The sequence below is a fragment of the Vipera ursinii genome, assembly GCF_947247035.1.
Source record: "Vipera ursinii genome assembly, contig: scaffold_150, whole genome shotgun sequence".
Classification (NCBI taxonomy): domain Eukaryota; kingdom Metazoa; phylum Chordata; class Lepidosauria; order Squamata; family Viperidae; genus Vipera; species Vipera ursinii.
Window position 1 is genome coordinate 24,892 of NW_028148116.1, and position 19,238 is coordinate 44,129.

Here is a 19,238-nt window from a genome sequence, read left to right on the forward strand (position 1 = left end):
ACATTTGGCACAGGGCAAAAAGAGTGAGATTTTTATGACTATTGTACAAAGCCTTACACATAGAATGAAGGCTATTGCTAAGCACATTGATTTATGCTTAGACTGTAAGCCGCCCTGAGTCTTCGGAGAAGGGCAGGATATAAATGGGATTAAAAAAAAAAACACGGTTACGTGTCTTCCCAAGTGTGCTATTTTTGCTTTGCAGAGAAGGGTGCAGTGAGTTGCACACGTATAAACGCACCCTTGTACACACCCAAAGCCCCGGATAGAATAAAACTGGTCATGAAATTGTCTACTGCTTTTTTTAAAAAAATTAATAAATTAGAATTTAGGGTGGGAAAGGTAAAAGGTAAAGGTTCCCCCGCACATGCGTGCTAGTCGTTTCCGACTCTAGGGGCCGGTGCTCATCTCCGTTTCAAAGCTGAAGAGCCAGCGCTTGTCCGAGGACGTCTCCGTGGTCATGTGGCCGGCATGACTAGATGCCAAAGGCGCACGGAACGCTGTTACCTTCCCACCGGAGTGGTCCCTATTTTTCTACTTGCATTTTTACGTGCTTTCGAACTGCTAGGTTGGCAGAAGCTGGGACGAGGAACAGGCGCTCACTCTGTTACGCGGCACTCGGGATTCGACCCGCCAAACTGCAGACCTTCTGATCGACAAGCTCAGCATCCTAACCCACTGAGCCACCGCGTCCCTCTAGGGTGGGAAAGCACGGGTGCAAATTGGGACAGAGGTTGAACCTCCAAAAACGCCATACCCAAAAGATGAGATGACAGTGCAATGCCAGATTATCTGAATGCGCTCCCCACATTTCCAGGCAACCGCCACTGGGAGAAGCTGAATCAAAAGCAGGAAAAACACAGGGGGTGGGTGGGAAAACTTAGAATCCATATTAAAGTAGCAGTCGATCCATTTTGAAGACTTGGAAGACCACGCTTCCTGTAAGACCACAGTGCAAAACGTCTTATTTTCCTATTAACAACAACCCTATAAGGTAGACTGCACACACACACACACACACACACAAATGGTGACTTTCACCCTCTAAAATATCTAGACAATCCGAAAACCTGCATTGCATTTCCCCAGAGCTTCCACTTGAGCAGCTTTTCCCCCCGCCCACCCCTCAAATAAAATAAATAAAATAAAATAAAATAAAATAAAATAATAAAATAAAATAAATAAAATAAAATAAAATAAAATAAAATAAAGCAAGCTCGGAATCATCCCTGATTGACAGCTTCAGCCTTCATTATTGAATAAGTCTATGATGATTTATGATTTCAGGAAGTCCAGTGGCTACATGGGTGCGCCACTCTAGCACTTTCCTCTGGGCTGAACTCTACTGCCCGTGGGAAAAACTCGCACGCCCTCTCTGCTTCTGATTGGCCAGCGTGGACGGAAGTAGGTCATCCCTTGGCCAGATCGCAGAGCAAAGTTGCAGAAGAGCGAGGTGGGAATTGGCAAGTTGCAATGGTGAGGCTCGCTCTTTTGCAAAAGCGGTGGGGGCATTTTCTTTGATTTTTTACAAAGAAAAAAATTTTGTTGTTGTTCTCTTTTGCAAAGCAATTGCAAAAGGCCCGCGAGGGAGGGGAAAAAAATGAGAAGGCGCAGTGCTTTGTGTTAAGTGCGCTGTTTGTTTATTGTTAATATATGTGTATTTTAATTGAGTTGCCTGTTTCGCTTTGGCTGCTACACTGTCTCCAGTTGTGTTTGCCTTCAGAGCGCAAAAAAAAGGTTGCAAAACCCATTATTATTATTATTATTATTATTATTATTATTATTATTATTATTATTATTTTGTGCATTTCATTTATTTACTTTGCAAGAAGTAAACAAATCTGAAGAAATAGCTATAAGCTTGTATAATAACACCGCTTGCTTCCCGAGTCCTGCTTATTGAACGGAGCCCCGAGATCTGGGTATATCCTCAGCTTCATTTTCTATTTTTATTTTTGTTTGAATGAAATAAACATTTCTTCTGCTTCGTTTTTGTTTTGCTTCCAGGCCACCGTGAGTGACCAGTTCGTTGGGTACGGCTTGGTGACCTTCAGCTTGATTCTCTTCGCCTACTACACCGTCTGGATAATCGTCTTGGTACGTCCTGAGTTTTCTCCAGCATTGGATTGATTATGTGCCGTCAAGTGGTGGGTTTTTTTTTCCCCTCCTAACAACAAATGGATTGATTTATCTCCACGATGATCTATCCTTGAGCTCTTCTTTCAAGTCTCCCAACAACCATCGCCACAGGAATTGAATCCTTCCATCCACCTTGTGGCGGTCATCCTCTTCTCTTTTCTAATACTTTTCCCTGCAGTAGAGTCCTTTCCAAACAACTTCAGGTTTAGTGTGTGTGTGTGTGTGTGTGTGTGTGTGTGTGTGTGTGTGTAGAGAGAGAGAGAGATAAGGATGGATGTATAGATGGATGGACATAGAGATAGATAGATAGATAGATAGATAGATAGATAGATAGATAGATAGATAGATAGATAGATAGATAGATAGATAGATAGACAGAGAGAGATAGATAGACAGAGAGAGATAGATAGATAGATAGATAGATAGATAGATAGATAGATAGATAGATAGATAGATAGATAGACAGACAGGGATAGATAGATAGATAGATAGATAGATAGATAGATAGATAGATAGATAGATAGATAGATAGATAGACAGACAGAGATAGATAGATAGAAAGATAGACAGACAGACAGACAGACAGATAGATAGATAGAGACAGAGAGACAGACAAGAATAGTCAGACACAGACAGATAGATAGATGGATCTGTCGTCTTAAACAGCAATGAAGAATCCAATTCCCCTTCACACGTTGAGGGATGAGAAAACCCAATAACTTAACTTATTCATTTATTGAATTTCTCCCCTCTCCATCTCACTTAAGTGACTCTGGATCATTTGCCGCCAGATCATAAAACCATATAAGTCTATGAATAAAAGCTTTAAAATGTAGCTTATGTGGAGGTCCTGGCGCTCTCTTGTGCTCCGTTGCTTTCTTGCAGACGTTTCACGACCCTACTAGGTGACGTCATCAGTGTCAGGAGGGAGTGGGCTTGGCAGAGAGGTGGAGGAAGAAGACTGCGGGGTCCTTGGTGCTCTCTGAGCTTGGTGGTTTTCTTGCAGACGTTTCACGGCCCAACTAGGTGACATCATCAGGACTAGAAAATCAACCCAACATTGGTCTTTTTCCAGCAGCCACAACTTTGCTGATCTATTATCCACAGAAGGCGCTTTGACACCACTTTGCCTTATTAGCATGTAAATTTAATAATAATAATACGACTACATTTCAGGGACCTGTGCAAAAGTTGTCCTTTGCTCCTGGCTGATACATTTTCTGTTCTTCCTCAGCCCTTCGCTGAGAGCGACCACCTCATTCACAAATACTTCCTACCCCGAGAATATGCGGTGATCATTCCTGTGGCGGCCGGACTGGTGTTGCTGTTTTTTATTGGTGAGTTTCATCCCAGTTTGGGGGGGCCTGCTGGCCAACCGGGGGCTTCAAAGAAGATAAGAAATCTTGGAAATGCTCCGTAGATTGGTTAGGAGATCTTCCTTGCTTCCTTCTTTCTCCTTTGCCTGATCTGCCCTACAAGAGCATCAACTTTTCATATTTTATGTTATTTATTGATAAAGTTTTATCTAGTCAACCCTGGGTGGCCAAAACAGCAGATCAAAACCTAAGGAATGAAACGGATGTGAAAGGATAAAAGAACGAAAAGCAGACAGCCGACTCATAATTCTATCCATTCATCTCTTCAATCCTTACGATCCCGATGTTTGGTTGGCTGTTTAGAATAAGAATAGAATAGAGCTGGAAGGGACCTTGGAGGTCTTCTAGTCCAGCCCTCTGCTCAAGCAGGAAAACCTATACTGTCTCAGAAAGGTGATTGTCTAGTGACTCTCTTCTTAAAAATCTCCAGTGATGGAGCGCCCAGGATTTCTGGTGTCCAGCTGTTCCACTGGTTGGCTGTCCTCACTGTCAGGAAGTGTCTCCTTAATTCCACGTTGCTTCTCTCTTTGGTTAATATCCAACCATTGTTTCTCATCCTGCCCTCTGGTGCTTTGGTGAACAACCTGACCCCTTCTTCTTTGTGGCAGCCCCTCAGATACTGGAACACTGCTATCGTGTCTCCCCTATTTCTTTTTTTCTTTAGACTAGCCAAACCCAAGTCCCACAGCTGTTCTTCGTATGTTTTAGCCTCCAGGCCTTTGATCATCTTAGTTGCTCTTCTCTGAATTTTTTCCAAACTCTCAACATCATTTTTGTGATATGGTGTCCAAAATTGGCTGCGGTGTTCCAGGTGTGGCCTTACTAGGGCTTTGTAAAGTGGTAATAATTACTTCGTTCGATCTTGATTCTTTTTTTTTTATTTGTTTGAGTTTTAATTCAGCATCCCTTTTCCTTTCTTTCTTTCTTTCTTTCTTTCTTTCTTTCTTTCTTTCTTTCTTTCTTTCCTTCCTTCCTTCCTTCCTTCCTTCCCTTCTTTCCTTCCTTCCTTCCTTCCTTCCTTCCTTCCTTTCTTTCTTTCTTTCTTTCTTTCTTTCTTTCTTTCTTTCTTTCTTTCTTTCTTTCTTTCTTTCTTTCTTTCTTTCTTTCTTTCTTTCCAGTGACCCTTTGTCAATCTTGGGTGCATTTTTTTTACAGGTAAGACATTACAGGTGACACATTGGTCGAGTGAATTTTGATCCCCGTTTTGCGACCTTGCTTGCCACCGTCATTAAGGGAAGTACTGTGATTGATAAGTTAGTAAGCCGGTTGTAAAGGGAATCCGGCTTCCCACATTGATTTTGCTTGTCAGAAGGTCGCAAAAGGGGATCACGTGAACATTACGACCGTCATAAATACGAGTCAGTGGCCGAACGTCTGAATTTTGATCGCGTGACCTCAGGGATGCTGCAACGGTCGTGTGAAAAACGGTCCCAAGTTGCTTTCTTCCATGCCGTTGTATCTTTGGTCACTAAATGAATTAGTTGCCAGTTGAGGACTCTGCCTGGATTTTATTTTTCTGGCCAGGGAGTGGAAGATTTTTTTTGACTTTCTTTCTGTGTCTCCTCTAGGAACTTTTATAACCGTCGTGATGTGGAAGAATCAGAAATCGGTGAAAAAGTCCACTTGAAGAGAGAAGAAGGGGAGGAAGATGGGAGATCACCTCAGGGATCCTGTTAGCCAAGCCTGGGAAGATATTTTGGGAGCCGGGGACGATTCCCATCGTCCCCCACCCCGTACACATCTGGACAGAGTTTCCAAACTGTGAACCAAAGAGATTTAATCCAGAGAGATCTCACGTGTACGCTACCAGATCTGAAATCCCAGAGCAAGCGTTTCACTCGATCTCTTTTCTTGGGGTCCAAATTTAGCCCTGGAAATCCGACTAGGACTGAAGTTTAGTTGTGCTTTTGTGTTCTTTTTTTTTTTAAAAAATAATCCTGCTTTTCTCCTGTATAATATCATGTGGCTTTGTGGCGATTTGACTTTTCCAGATTGCATTTTTTTCTACAGATGCTCAAATTTGTAACTCGCTGCTGAGGGATGGTAGATCCTTGCAGAATGCCCCTTTGGTTTTCCAGCCATAGGGAGAAACCTCTTCTTGTCCCAGATTTGTTATTCTTCGTTTTTTTTATTATTATTATTTCTTTCTCCAGCCAAGTGACCAACGAGATCATGTTAATGCGTGCCCAGATTTTATTTTTTTTATCTTTTTAAATGCACCATGAAAGTGAAGATTGGAAACATCTAATGAGCCAGTTAAACGGTCATTCAAAATACGGTCCGCTCTTTTTTTTCCTTAGAATGATTTTTTTAAAAATTAAATAAATAACCCTTCAGAAAACTTGTTCCACAGTTTCTTTTTAACTCACAAGCATCCTCTGCTGGTGTCTTGGATAAATCTCAGCTCAGAAAAATTTAATTTGTTTTCTGGTTGAAGCTGATGGAGACGTTATAGCACTGCTCTCTAATTAATTCACTGCCCTGAAAGGAGTGGATTATATTTGTAATAACCATTTAACTGGGTCATTCGAAGTTTCCAATCTTAATTTTCATTGCACTTTTTTTTTAAAAAAAAAAGAAAAAAAATCAAAGTAAAGTAGATTAACATTTGTGCATTTTGTACTCGGACCCCAAAACGGGTCCGCCGTTCAAATGTTCTCTCCCCCAAAATACATTTCTTGATCTCGTTTGTTGCAATAGAGATACGTTCCTCAGTATTCAAAACCTGTTTTGTCCTTTTGGGGCATGGTTAGGCAAAGAGGTCTAACAAATAAAATGTTTTTTCTGCACTGATTTGTCTTTCCTGCCTGTTCTGCTCTCGGCCGAATGGAAGGGTTATGGAGTGAGTGCGTGGGTGGCTTTGGGAGGGCTATTCCAGGCCTCCTCCTATAGTCCATTTTCATTTTGCAAGATAGGTTTCTGGTCCTTATGAAGGAGAACACCCAAGCAGGCAGAATTCTTCCCTCCGGCTGATTAAGAATGAAAGTGGTTCCTAAGTGCTTATAGGAGCCGTGGTGGCGCAGTGGTTGGAATGCAGGATTGCAGGTTATTTCTGCCAGTGGCCAGCAGTTCGATCCTCACCGGCTCAAAGTTGACTCAGCCTTCTGTCCTTCTGAGGTCAATAAAATGAGGAGCCAGATTGTTGTGGGGGGCAGCATATAAGTCCAGGTGCTATTGCTAAAGAAGGCAGAATCTTCAAAGTAAAGCAGGGAGGAAACGACAAAGCAAAAACCTGGAAGGATGATAAAAAACGAGACTACAGTTTTGCTAGCAAGGCACGGCCAAGTGTGATTGGACACAAAACAAAGAATTTGTCTCTGGTGCAGAAGCTCTCAAGTGTGCCTCTACAAGCAACAAGTGATAAATCATAATCATAAAATACAATCATCGTAAATCATAAGTTACAACCTCGGTGATGGTCATAGGATACTAAATGGAACCTTGGCAGGATCGTTGACTGACGGTTAAACATCCGCTGAGCTGTCCCACTGGGTTCCACGGTTTCTAAGGAGACGAGGACCATCAAGTAATCTCTGGTTGATCTCACCTTGGCTCTCCGGCATCATGGCTTCGACGCTGCAGTTGAAGGTATCTCTAGGAATCTTAATTTTTCTCCAGTCCTCTTCCCCGTGCACTGTTGCCTCTCTAAAAGGGGAACATGGATATCTCTCTCTCCGTCTCTCTCTCTCCCTCTCCCTCCCTCTCCCTCTCTCTCTCTCCCTCTCTCTCTCCCTCTCTCCCTCCCTCTTCTCTCTCCCTCTCTCCCTCCCTCTCTCTCTCCCTCTCTCTCTCTCTCCCTCTCTCCCTCTCTCTTTCTCTTGCCTCTCTGCTTGGCTAACTTGCCTACCTTCGGTCTTGTAGTCCCACGTCCAGTACCGAAGGCCTCGCAGGAGGTGGTCGGCCATCCAACGGATGCTCTTGCGGGTCCGCCAGCAATGGAACATGCTGGGGTTCTTTGAAATCAACGAGCAGCACGAATTTTTCAAATTCACCTGTATGCTCAAACAAGGACTGAAGGCCTCCATCCAGATAACCATCGATGAACCGGTGAGCATGGTAAGTTCCAGGCAGACTAGGGGGAGTATTATTTCCACCCCCCCAATCCTGCCAGATTAAGAGAACTTGATCCAGAGACTTCAGAACGGTTGCAGGAATGGGATATTTCTAGTTTAACGAAGAGAAGGACTAGGGGAGGGGGTGACCTGAGAGCAGTCTTCCAATATTTGAGGGGCTGCCCCAAAGAAGAGGGAGGGGGGGTCTACCTGTTCTCCAAAGCACCTGAAGGCAGGACAAGAAGAAGCAACGGATGGAAACCGATCAAGGAGAGAAGCAACCTGGAATTAAGCGAGGACAATTAACCAGTAGGACAGCTTGCCTTCAGAAGTTGTGGGTGCTTCATCACTGGGGGGTTTACAAGAAGAGACTGGATATCCAGTTGTCTGGAATGGTAGAAGCTCTCCTGCTTGAGCAGGGGGTTGGACTAGAAGACCTCCAAGGTCCCTTCCACAACTGTTCTGAATATATGTATATAATACTTTTCTGGGAGCCATAGTAGGGGATCTCTGAAGATGTCAGGTTTCCGTGATTGTTGAGAAGACCAGATAGGAAGGGCAGTTCTACCAACTTGCATCATTTCCTCTCTTCTCTAGGATTCGCGAAAGCCATCTGATTTTACCAGGGTGCTTAAGCAGTTCCATGTGGTAAGATGAGCCAGACGTTTATCCTTAGCTCATGAATCCTAGAAGGAAGGGTGGCCCAACCAAAGCGATGGGCAAGCCACCTTTGACCTCAAGCATCTACATCCAGACCTGGTTGTCAGAACTGCCGCCTCACTGCCAGTCTGCCGTTGAACCCTGGGAACGGGCTGGAAGGGAAATTGAGGGCCTGGGACAGGGGTAGGCAACCTTGGCTCTTTTGTGACTCGTGGACTTCAACTCCCAGAATTCCTGAGTCAGCATGGCTGGTTCAGGAATTCTGGGTATTGAAGTCCACGAGTCCTAAAAGAGCTGAGGTTGGCTACCCCTGGCCTGGGGAAAAGTGAAGTGGAAATGTGAGAGCCGTTCTTGGCGAGAACCGAGGCGGTTCTTCGAGGTTGTTTCCCTGGGAGAAGAATGCCAACCCATAGAGCGACGTCTTCCAAAACATCCCTTTTAAAATGGGTTGGACAACGAGAAACCGGCGATGGGTGGGGACCAAGGGAGGAGAGTTAACTGGGAAAGTTTGGCGGGCGAACCCTTCGTTCTGGCTTTTCACCGCTGTAATTCATTGACTTCTAGTAAAGTCTACTTTTGAGCTAAGGATCATTTTCACTTAGAAGACCACGCCGAGGCAGGTCTGACACTGGGCCAGATTCAAGCTGGGAATGGGTTCTTCAACCCAAGGAGGCCAAGTGAAGGCCAGGTTCTCCTCTGATGACCCTCTCCTCTCCTTCTGTGTCTGCCTCTTGAGCTGACCCCCAGCTCCGTTCTCCTGCAGGGTTACGAGATGCGGACCTACGCAGCTCCTGTATTTGCCCGTTTCCGGCAGAATCTGGGCGTGGCAGACACAGATTTCCAAATGTCCTTGACGTGTGAAAGTTCCTACCTGCAGTTCATCAGTAACTCTAAAAGCAGAGCTGACTTCTTCCTCACGTAAGGCGTCGGAAGGGGGAGTCCCAAGCAGAGAAATTCTTTTAAAACATCTTCTACCATCCATGCATCCATTCAGTTCATCTGTCTACCATCGATCTATATGATCTACCTATTTATTAGCTATCTAGCATCTATCTGTCAATCTACCTCCCTCTCTCCATCCATCCATCTACTCAAACTACCATCCGTCCATCCATCTGGCTTGTGTGTCTGTCTGTCTGTCTGTCTGTCTGTCTGTCTGTCTGTCTGTCTGTCTCTCTCTATCTCTATCTCATCTATCATGTTTTCTATCATCTATATCATCTATCCATTATCTATCTGTCTGTCTGTCTTTCTATCATCTATCATGTCTATCATCTATCATAAATCTATTTCATCTATGTTTTCTATCTATCATCTATCTCTATCATCTATCTATCCATTATCTATCTGTCTGTCTGTTCTGTCTTTCTATCATGTATCTATCTATATCTATCTATCTATCTATCTATCTATCTATCTATCTATCTATCTATCTATCTATATACTGTAGTAGCTATCATCTACACTATCTGTCTATCTTCATCCATCCATCCATCCAGACCATCTGTCCAGACCATCCATCCATCCACCCACCCTGTCTGTCTATCTATCCATCCATCTATCCTCTCTCTCTCTCTCTCTCTCTCATCTCTCTCTCTCTATCTATCTCTCTATCATCTCTCTATCTCTCTACTGTAGTAGCTATCATCTACTATCTGTCTATCTTCATCCATCCATCCATCCATCCAGACCATCCATCCATCCATCCATCCACCCTGTCTGTCTGTCTGCAGGTTTGACAAGCGTTATTTCCTAAAGACGCAACGGAAACGCGAGATCCGCTTCCTCCTGACCAACCTGCCCAAATACTTGGCCCACATGGAGAGATACCCTCACTCCATCCTGGTGAAATTCCTGGGTAAGGCTGGGCCCTCCGTCGGCCAGTTCAACGGGGAGCGGAAAAGAATTCAAAAAGTGGTTTCAGAGGAAGAACTGAACCCTCGCCTTCAAGTTCTTCCTCTCTTGCTCTGCCCCGCAGGTGTCTACAGCATCATTGCCCCACAAAAGAAGAAGGTAGGCAGTCTTCAAACTGAACTGTGGAACATTTTATCGAACTCCTCTTAATATGAATCAGCTGTGACCTGCCCACTCCCCAAATCTCAACACTTCTGTCTCCTTCTTTCTTCCATTTTAAGAGAGAGAGGAGAGGGAAGAGAGAGAGAGAGAGAAGAGAAAGAAGAGAAAGAGGGAGGAGAGAGAGATAAAGGAGAGAGAGAGATTGATTGAGAGATTTTCACTGGGGAGATGGCCTTCCTCTCGGGTCTCCCATCCCCCCAAGTTTTTTGGTGGCTCTTGAGGGCCAACGTTGGCTTTTGACCCTTCAGCTCTTCCATCAACCTGCTCCTCTGTTCACCCTTTCTGTTTCTCCCGCAGACATACTTTATCATCATGCAAAGTGTCTTTTATCCCCATGAGAAGATTACTGAACGGTGAGTTGTCCACACTGGCTCTAGAGATGGAAGATGCCTGGAGCTTGGCTGAAGATGAGATCCATGGGTTTATCCTTGGACACTCGTCCACCCTTATCTCAGAAGACTCAAGCGTTCGAGTCAGTGCCGTAAACATAATTCCTTTAGGACTGGATTCCTAGCAGAGATCTTCTAAGCTTTGCTTGTAGACCTCTTTGGGATAAAGATGTAGAACTTCTTCACCATTCAGCCAATGTTCCTCATTCTCAACATCTTCAACTCCCAGATTTCCCCTGAACACATAGCCACTGCTGAGGAGTCTGGGACCCTAACTCATCTAAATGTAGCCCAGATGTTGAGGAATGCCCTAACCCTATCCTTACTACAGACTGAATCCACATGGATTGATGCTCTTGATTTAATTTGTTCCTCCAGCTATGACATCAAAGGGTGCACACTTGGTCGCTGGACAGAGCCCAACGTAGATAGCAATGAAGTCATTGTGGTTTTTAAGGACTGCGACTTTGGAGACAAGGTGATCTCCCTTAGTAAGTTTCTGCACGCCACGATACATGTAATCTGAGATCTTGGATCTGTTTGGATGTCACAACAAAATTCTACAGTTGAACCCATGCAAGATATTTAACACTGGCTAAGTATGTCTTAGGGACGCGGTGGCTCAGTGGGTTAGGATGCTGAGCTTGTTGATCAGAAGGTCGGCAGTTTGGTGGGTCGAATCCTGAGTGCCGTGTAACAGAGTGAGCGCCTGTTACTCGTCCCAGCTTCTGCCAACCTAGCAGTTCGAAAGCACGTAAAAAATGCAAGTAGAAAAATAGGGACCACTACGGTGGGAAGGGAACAGTGTTCCGTGCGCCTTCGGCGTCTAGTCATGCCGGCCACATGACCACGGAGACGTCCTCGGACAAGCGCTGGCTCTTCGGCTTTGAAACAGAGATGAGCACCGGCCTCTAGAGTCGGAAACAACTAGCACACATGTGCGGGGGAACCTTTACCTTTACCTAAGTACGTCTGAGGCCATAAATCTCCATGGAGATATTCTGTCATCCAGATAATAATTGCCCCAAAGGTTCTTTTTCAGGAGGCGACTGGACTTCCTTGTTTTTCTTTGAAGATGTTCCACTTCTCATCCCAGAAGCTTCTTCAGCTCTGACTGGATGGTGAAGAAGGGAAGGATTTATACTCCCTGCAGACCGCTGGTCGTTTGCCTTATTTTAACGAGTCCTTGAGGCCACTTATCCTGCAAGCCAGGAATGCTTCACACCCATTTGCACCACTCAGGGGACCCTGAGGACACAGGTAAACCTCCAAGTGGCCTCAACGACCCTCTAAAAGAAGGCAAATGACCAGCTGTCTGCAAGGGGTATAAATCCTTCCATTCTTCACCATCCAGTCAGAGCAGAAGAAGCTTCTTGGATGAGAAGTGAAACATCCAGTTGCCTGCTGAAAAAGCACCTTTGGGACAGTCTGAGGCCGTAATTCTGAATATTGAATATTGTGCCGAGACAAACAGTAAATGTGAATTTATTTACGGTACTTTTTTTTTACTTGATGATGTTGTTGCTCCTTAAGTAGCATCTGATTCTTGCCAGTTCTATGGGCCAGATCTTTCTAGATCTTCAGATCTCACCCTACTTCTTTGAGCTGTTCTATGATCTGGCTGGTGCCAACTTTGAGGGCATCCAGCCGTGTCTTTTGACTTTATTCAAGATAAAGCATTACACAGAGTAGCCCAAGGACTTTCCAGATGTTTTATATTATTGTTGTTATTCAGTGGCATGGAGCACACTCAAAACTGGAAGCTTTTCTAGTTTGAAACAGCTGTTTTTCTGAGCATGGGGAGCCGGGCACCCCAGTTCGTCCTGGTTAGAAGTCAGAACAGACAAATTTTAGGATATTCCTGGTAAGATCGGAGCAATCAGATTGGAACATTTCAGGCTGAAAATGTTTTCTATACAGTACCCCTGTTTTAAAAAGGACAGAGGGTGCCAACATTTGCAGAGTGGGAGAGCTGATCTGATTCTGGAACCATTGGGGGGGGGATATCCCTGCTTTCTGGGTCCTCTTACTCCAGAGGTCATCAAGCCTCTCCCCTTTTCTCCTCCACCCAGATCAAGACCAGACCTGGTTGGTGCAGCAGGTGAAGTTGGACACCCAGTTCCTCAAAGCTTTGCATGTGATTGACTACAGCTTGCTGGTGGGCCTTCAACCTCTTCATGAAGATGATCAGCTCCTGAACAAGACGCTGGGAAATATAATAGCCAGGACGAGATTGTGAGAGTTTCGCCAAGGGGGGTGGGTGGAGGAGCCCCATAGGTAGCACTCTGAATCTTGGCTTAGAATTCGAAATCAAAAGCAAGGTAATCCCATTTGCAAGATCAGATGGCAGGAGCATAACTGCTACCATTGTTTGGTTGCTTCTTTGATGGTTGGATGTATGGAGGGAGGGAGGGAGGGAGGGAGGGATAGATGGTTGCTTGATTGGTTAATGGTTGGTTGGTTGGTTGGTTGGTTGGATGGATGGAGGGATGAATGGATGGTTGCTTGCTTGGTTGATGGTTGCTTGCTTGGTTGCTTGCTTGATGATTGGTTGGATGGTTACTTGCTTGGTTGATGGTGGATGGTTGCTTGCTTGTTTGATGTTTGGTTGCTTGCTTGCTTTCTTCTTTCTTGCTTGCTTGATGATTGGTTGGATGGTTGCTTGCTTGGTTGATTGTTGGTTGGTTGCTTGGTTGGATGGATGGTTGCTTGCTTGGTTGATTGGTTGCTTTCTTGCTTGATGATTGGTTGGATGATTGCTTGGTTGATGGTTTGTTGGTTGGTTGGATGGATGGATAGATGGTTGCTTGCTTGGTTGCTGATTAGTTGGATGGTTACTTGCTTGGTTGATGGTTGGTTGGTTGGTTGGATGGATGGATGGATGGTTGCTTGCTTGCTTGGTGTTTGGTTGGTTGGATGGATGGATGGATGGATGATGAGTTGGTTGGTTGACTGGCTGGCTGGATAGATGGTTACCCTACTCATTTCTCGGACTGAAAACCCTGTACATACCCACATGCAGCTAGTCCTCAATGTACCACCACAACTGAGCCCAAATTTTTCATTGCTAAACAAGAGAGTAGTTAAGCAAATTTTGCCCCATTTTAAGACCGTTTTTGCCCCAGTTGTTGCGCAAATCGCTGCCGTTGCTAAGTTAGCAACAGGGTTGTTAAGTGAATCTGGCCATCCAACCCACTGACTTTGCAGAAAGGGGATCACATGACCCTGTGATCATGATAAGCACGCCAGCTGGCAACCATCCAAATTTTCATCGCGCGACCACAGGGAGGCTGCGATGGTCGTGTGAAAAACCATTTTTTCAGTGCCGTTATACCTTTGAACGAATGGGGGTAAGTTGAAGGCTGCTTGTATGGAAACACACCCGAAACACACACACACACACACACACACACACACACACAGGACAGTCTTTCTGTTTTCCTCCCACCAGGTCAGTGAGCTATGATTATCCTCGCCGCAGCACTGTCTCGGCGATGCCCGACAGCAGATGTCCTTCCAATACATCTTCCACCAGCTCCTCCAGCTGCGAGCAGATCCACCGGTTCTATCCAGATTACTTGTCCCCCTACTTGAAGCCCGACCGGCCTCCGGAGCAGTTGATCCGAAGCGAGGGTTTTATGCGCAACGTGGTGACGCCATTCCTGATGCAGAATAGCTACGAGGACGTGAGCTACATTGTGGACAGCGCCCTCTACGCCCCCAGCCTCTTTGACTTGTCCGATGAGTCCTTCACCGCGCAGCATCGCCGGCTCCTGCCCACCTCCAAAAACCCTCTACACACCATTGACGGACCGGATTACCGCTATTACGTAGGGATCATCGACCTTTTCACCGTCTACAGTTTCCGCAAAAAGGTGGAATATTTGTGGAAGAGCCTCCGTTACAGGGGCCAACAGTTCTCCACGGTGGAACCTTCCTACTACGCTCGGAGATTGTGTCGGTGGGTGGAAGATCACGTTATATGAAGTGGAAAGGAGATGCCGGGCAAGTTGCAGTTGAAAGCCGGGTGGTATCCCTGTCTCTTCTCGGACGTTCTCCCGGTCCTTGTAGATCAATGTTCAAGTTCCAACACAAGTCACCTCTTGTGATAGTGATGGTGACCTCTTGGCTATCAGGAGGTGGATTTGAGTGAAATTCCTTAGAAATTGGCCCCCTGGCAGCAAGGACCAGCGGGCAGTTTTACAGGGAGCGTGGAAGTTCTTGAGGACATTTAGGCTGTGGCTTTGCAAAAACTAGGTGGACACCTCAACCCCACGGACATTGCAATTGGCGGCACTGAATCCCTCAAACTCAAGAGACAATAGCATGGGTGGGGGGGCACCATCCGTCTTCTCCCTGCAAATCATAACTTCCCAGCTCTGTACAACAACAAAAAAAGAACAGTCGGCGCGTCCCTCTTGGTGCGGTGTAGGCCAACCCAATCCAGACAAAGGTGTGGGGCTAATCAAGAGCAACTTCCTCAAATGATTAAGGTCTCGATCCATGAGGGGCAAAGAAGGGAGGAGAATTGGATTGAGAAGAATAAAGAGCTTCCAGAGAAAGGACTGGACTGGTTCTTGAAAACCCACCTTGGAAGGTGGATTCAGCCCTTCCGAGTCTTCTTCCCAAGTGACCTCCCTGCACAGAGCTTTCCATCTGTGTCCAAAAAGGGCCTGTTGGGTGGGCTTGATCCTGATGGATGGCGTCTCTTTGCCAAGCTGACTTTGGGGGAATAGAATAGAATAGAATAGAATAGAATAGAATAGAATAGAATAGAATAGAATAGAATAGAATAGAATAGAATAGAATAGAATAGAATAGAAATAATAGAATAGAATAGAATAGAATAGAATAGAATAGAAATAGAAATAGAAATAATAGAATAGAATAGAATAGAATAGAATAGAATAGAATAGAATAGAATAGAATAGAATAGAATAGAATAGAATAGAATAGAATAATAAAATAAAGGAATAGAATGGGACGGGATGGGATGGGACGGGACGGAACAGAACAGAACAGAACAGAACAGAATAGAATAGAATAGAATAATAGAATAGAATAATAAAGAATACAGCAGAACAGAACAGAAATAGAAATAGAAATAGACTAGACTAGACTAGACTAGACTAGACTAGACTAGAATAGAATAGAATAGAATAGAATAGAACAGAAATATAAATATAAATAATATAAATATAAATATAAATATAAATATAAATATAAATATAAATATAAATATAAATATAAATAGACTAGACTAGACTAGAGTAGAGTAGACTAGACTAGACTAGACTAGACTAGACTAGGAATAGAATAGAATAGAATAGAATAGAACAGAACAGAAATAGAAATAGAAATAGAAATAGACTAGACTAGACTAGACTAGACTAGACTAGACTAGACTAGAATAGAATAGAATAGAATAGAATAGAATAGAATAGAATAGAATAGAATAGAATAGAATAGAATAGGATAGAATAGAATAGAATAGAATAGAATTTCTTTATTGGGCAAGTGTGATTGGACACACAAGGAATTTGTCTCCAGTGCATAAACTTTCAGTGTACGTACAAGCAACAGGTGACAAATCACGATCGTCATCAACATAAAAATGCCTCCATCATAAAGCATAAGATGCAACGCTCAGTGTGGTGGTCGTGGGATACTAAATAGGCAAACAACCGAAATCATATTAGGCCGCTAAATAAAGCACCGTAAGCCGTAAGATACAAGCAGACAAATTAAGAGGAATTCTACAGCAGGGGGGTGGGGGTGGGGGGGTGGAAGGACCTATGTCAGGGGTCTTCAAACTTGGCCCTTTTATGACTTGTGGACTTCAACTCCCAGAATTCCTCAGCCAGCCATGCTGGCTGAGGAATTCTGGGAGTTGAAGTCCACAAGTCATAAAAGGGTCAAGTTTGAAGACCCCTGACCTATGTAATCTGGAATTCGAACTCCTCCTGAAGGGCCAGCACATCAACCCCCCCCCCCGCCCTCAGTCTAGCGTCTTGGGTGAACTGGGGGGCTTCAGCCCCAGGAAGAGCGGCTCGAAGCCCACCCATCCTGCCACCGCTTTTGCCCTTTGCTTTCCATGCTGGTGGCTTGCAAACCAACCCCCGGTCTGTCTGCCCACTGCCCCCTCCCCAAACTGATCCTGCCTCCCCCCTTCACACACACACACACACACACACACACACACCCCAGCCCTGAGAGCTCAACCGACCCCTCCCACGAAGGCTTCCGCGGAATAAAAGGCCGGCACAAAGAGTGGGCACCTGGCGGTCTTGCCAAACCCTCGCCCGGGGAGGGGGAAAGCCCGCAGCCGCCTCCCCACAGGCGAGGGGGGGGGGATCGTGCAGGGCTGTGGGTGGGACGTTTGGGAGGGGGGGGTGGTCGGAGGCGGAGCCTGCCCTGCTTTGCAGAGCTCTTAAAGGGGTGGCGGTGCGGTGCCAGCCGGAGATTCAGCGGGCGCGTTTTTGGAGAGGCGCTGGCGCGCGCGATGCTGCCCATTCCCTTGGCCCGAGCTGGTAGGTGGCCTGCTGGCGAGCCAGGCCCGTCTGCCTGGAGCCGGGAGAGATCCCCCGGGGGATCCTGCAGGAAGGCGGAGAGCCGCCCTCCCACTCTTCCCCTCGCGCGCCTCGCCTTTTCCCAGGGCGCGCCCTTGGCACCGGCGGGTTCTCTCCCCTCCCCGGGCGCGCACGGATGGCAAGAGGCTGCCCGCCGCGTCCTTGCCCGACGCGGGGTTTCCTTTGCGCGTCCCCCTGGCGCCCTCCTGCCCTTGGCACGGGCTCCGCTTGCCCTCGCCTGCCCTGCCCTGCCTTCGCCCCCTTCGCTTGCTAGGAATAAATCGGCGCAGATTGAGGGGGTGCGTCTCTCTCTCTCTCTCTCTCTCTCTCTCTCTCTCTCTCTCTGTCTCTCCCATCTCTTTCTCTCTCTCTCTCTCTCTCTCTCTCTCTCTCTCTCTCTCTCTCTCTCTCCTCTCTCTCTCTCTTTCTCTCTCTCTCTCTGTCAGAATCCAGGATTGGGGTGGGGTTCTGGACACTCTTTCTGTCTCTCTTTCTCTCTCGCTTGCTCTCTCTCTCTCTCTCTCTCCCCCTTTCTCTCTCTCTCTCTCTCTCTCTCTCTCTCTCTCTCTCTCTCTCTCTCTCTCTCTCTCTCTCTCTCTCTCTCTCTCTCTCTCTCTTTCTCTGTCAGAATCCAAGATTGGGGTGGGCTCTGACACTCTTTCTGTCTCTCTTTCTCTCTCGCTTGCTCTCTCTCTCTCTCTCTCTCTCTCTCTCTCTCTCTCTCTCTCTCTCTCTCTCTCTCTCTCTCTCTCTCTCTCTCTCTGTCAGAATCCAAGATTGGGGTGGGCTCTGACACTCTTTCTGTCTCTCTTTCTCTCTCGCTGCTCTCTCTCTCTCCTCTCTCTCTCTCTCTCTCTCTCTCTCTTTTCCCCATTGCCATCCTGCGGAGGGGGACCCCTTTTCCCCCTCCGCTCTGTCCCTCGGAGGAGACTCCGGGGCATGTGCAGAGCGTCCTTCTGCCCTCATCTATAGAAATATTATTAAATTAAATTAAATTAAATTAAATTTAATTAATTAATTATTAAATTAAAATTACACCGCCCTGAGTCCTTCGGGAGAAGGGCGGTATAGAAATATTATTTAAAAAAAAATCTGCCAGTCATCTGCCTCATCTGCCACCAGGGCCTTGGTGGCGCAGTGGGCTAATGCCTCCTTAAGTACACCAGCTGCCTGCAATTAGTGCAGGTTCGAGTCCCACCAGGCTCAAGGTTGACTCAGCCTTCCATCCTTCCGAGGTAGGTAAAATGAGGACCCAGATTGTTGGGGGCAATTAAGCTGACTTTGTAATAATGCCGCTTGGGGGGGGTGTGAAAGCCCTAATAAAGCAGGCATCTACATAGAATGAAGGCTATTGCCTAAGCACATTGATTTGTGCTTCTTAGATTGTAAGCCGCCCTGAGTCTTCGGAGAAGGGCGGGGATATAAATGAATTAAAATAAAATAAAATTAAAAAAAAAGTCTGTCCCTGACCTCTTCACCCATCCGCCTGGATTCCGGATGGCTAACGCGGTTCAATCCTTGTTGGGTTGATTTGTTTCTCTTTTTTTTTGGTTGGGGAGGGGGCAAACTTACTCCTATCGACTTGGAACAGAGGGGCTAACCCATGGCTCCTCTCTTAAGGATGTTGTGAAGCCATATTTTAAAATAGCTGTGGCCTGCCAGATATCAAAGGAGTACAACTCCTAGCATCCACTTCTGTGAAGCGAGTGTCAGATCCACCACCTTCGGCTTGGCGAAGGTGCCATCAAATGGGCAAGGAAGTGTGTGTGTGTGTGTGTGTGTGTGTGTGTGTGTGTGTAGGGGGAAAACAATGGGCAATAACACTGTATACCTAGGGTAGGAAATCCAGAGGGGAGATTAACAGTGGAGGAACAACAGAGCATTTTGGCATCGGGTCCCTGCCGGCATTTTCAAGGCCGCGTCCCCTGAGAATGGCATTTCACCAGCCTAAACACCTCAGCACTTCTCAAAATATCT

General features: G+C 45.9%; 2 protein-coding genes across 2 annotated transcripts; both read left to right on the forward strand.

Moving 5' to 3' along the window:
- The first annotated feature begins 1,406 nt into the window (after positions 1–1,406).
- On the forward strand, positions 1,407–6,076 carry DPM2 (dolichyl-phosphate mannosyltransferase subunit 2, regulatory). Its single transcript, XM_083380326.1, has 4 exons — positions 1,407–1,476; positions 2,008–2,097; positions 3,374–3,476; positions 5,084–6,076. The coding sequence occupies exons 1-4, from the start codon at positions 1,474–1,476 to the stop codon at positions 5,140–5,142; spliced, it is 255 nt and encodes an 84-aa protein (XP_083236452.1). The 5' UTR covers positions 1,407–1,473; the 3' UTR covers positions 5,143–6,076.
- A 1,300-nt stretch (positions 6,077–7,376) lies between these two features.
- Positions 7,377–15,444, forward strand: PIP5KL1 (phosphatidylinositol-4-phosphate 5-kinase like 1; the record flags this gene model as incomplete). The annotated part of the gene is made up of 9 exons (XM_083380322.1): positions 7,377–7,571; positions 8,165–8,215; positions 8,991–9,145; positions 9,961–10,085; positions 10,206–10,240; positions 10,601–10,656; positions 11,071–11,183; positions 12,765–12,927; positions 14,144–15,444. Coding segments are annotated over 9 exons (1,428 nt in total), but the record flags the coding sequence as incomplete, so codon positions are not given.
- Between the last annotated feature and the right edge of the window lie 3,794 nt (positions 15,445–19,238).

Excerpts from the sequence above, each read along its gene's own strand:
- DPM2 (XM_083380326.1), top strand. Across the intron at positions 2,098-3,373 it reads CCGTCTGGATAATCGTCTTG|CCCTTCGCTGAGAGCGACCA; the intron begins GTACGTCCTGAG and ends GTTCTTCCTCAG. Across the intron at positions 3,477-5,083 it reads GGTGTTGCTGTTTTTTATTG|GAACTTTTATAACCGTCGTG; the intron begins GTGAGTTTCATC and ends TGTCTCCTCTAG.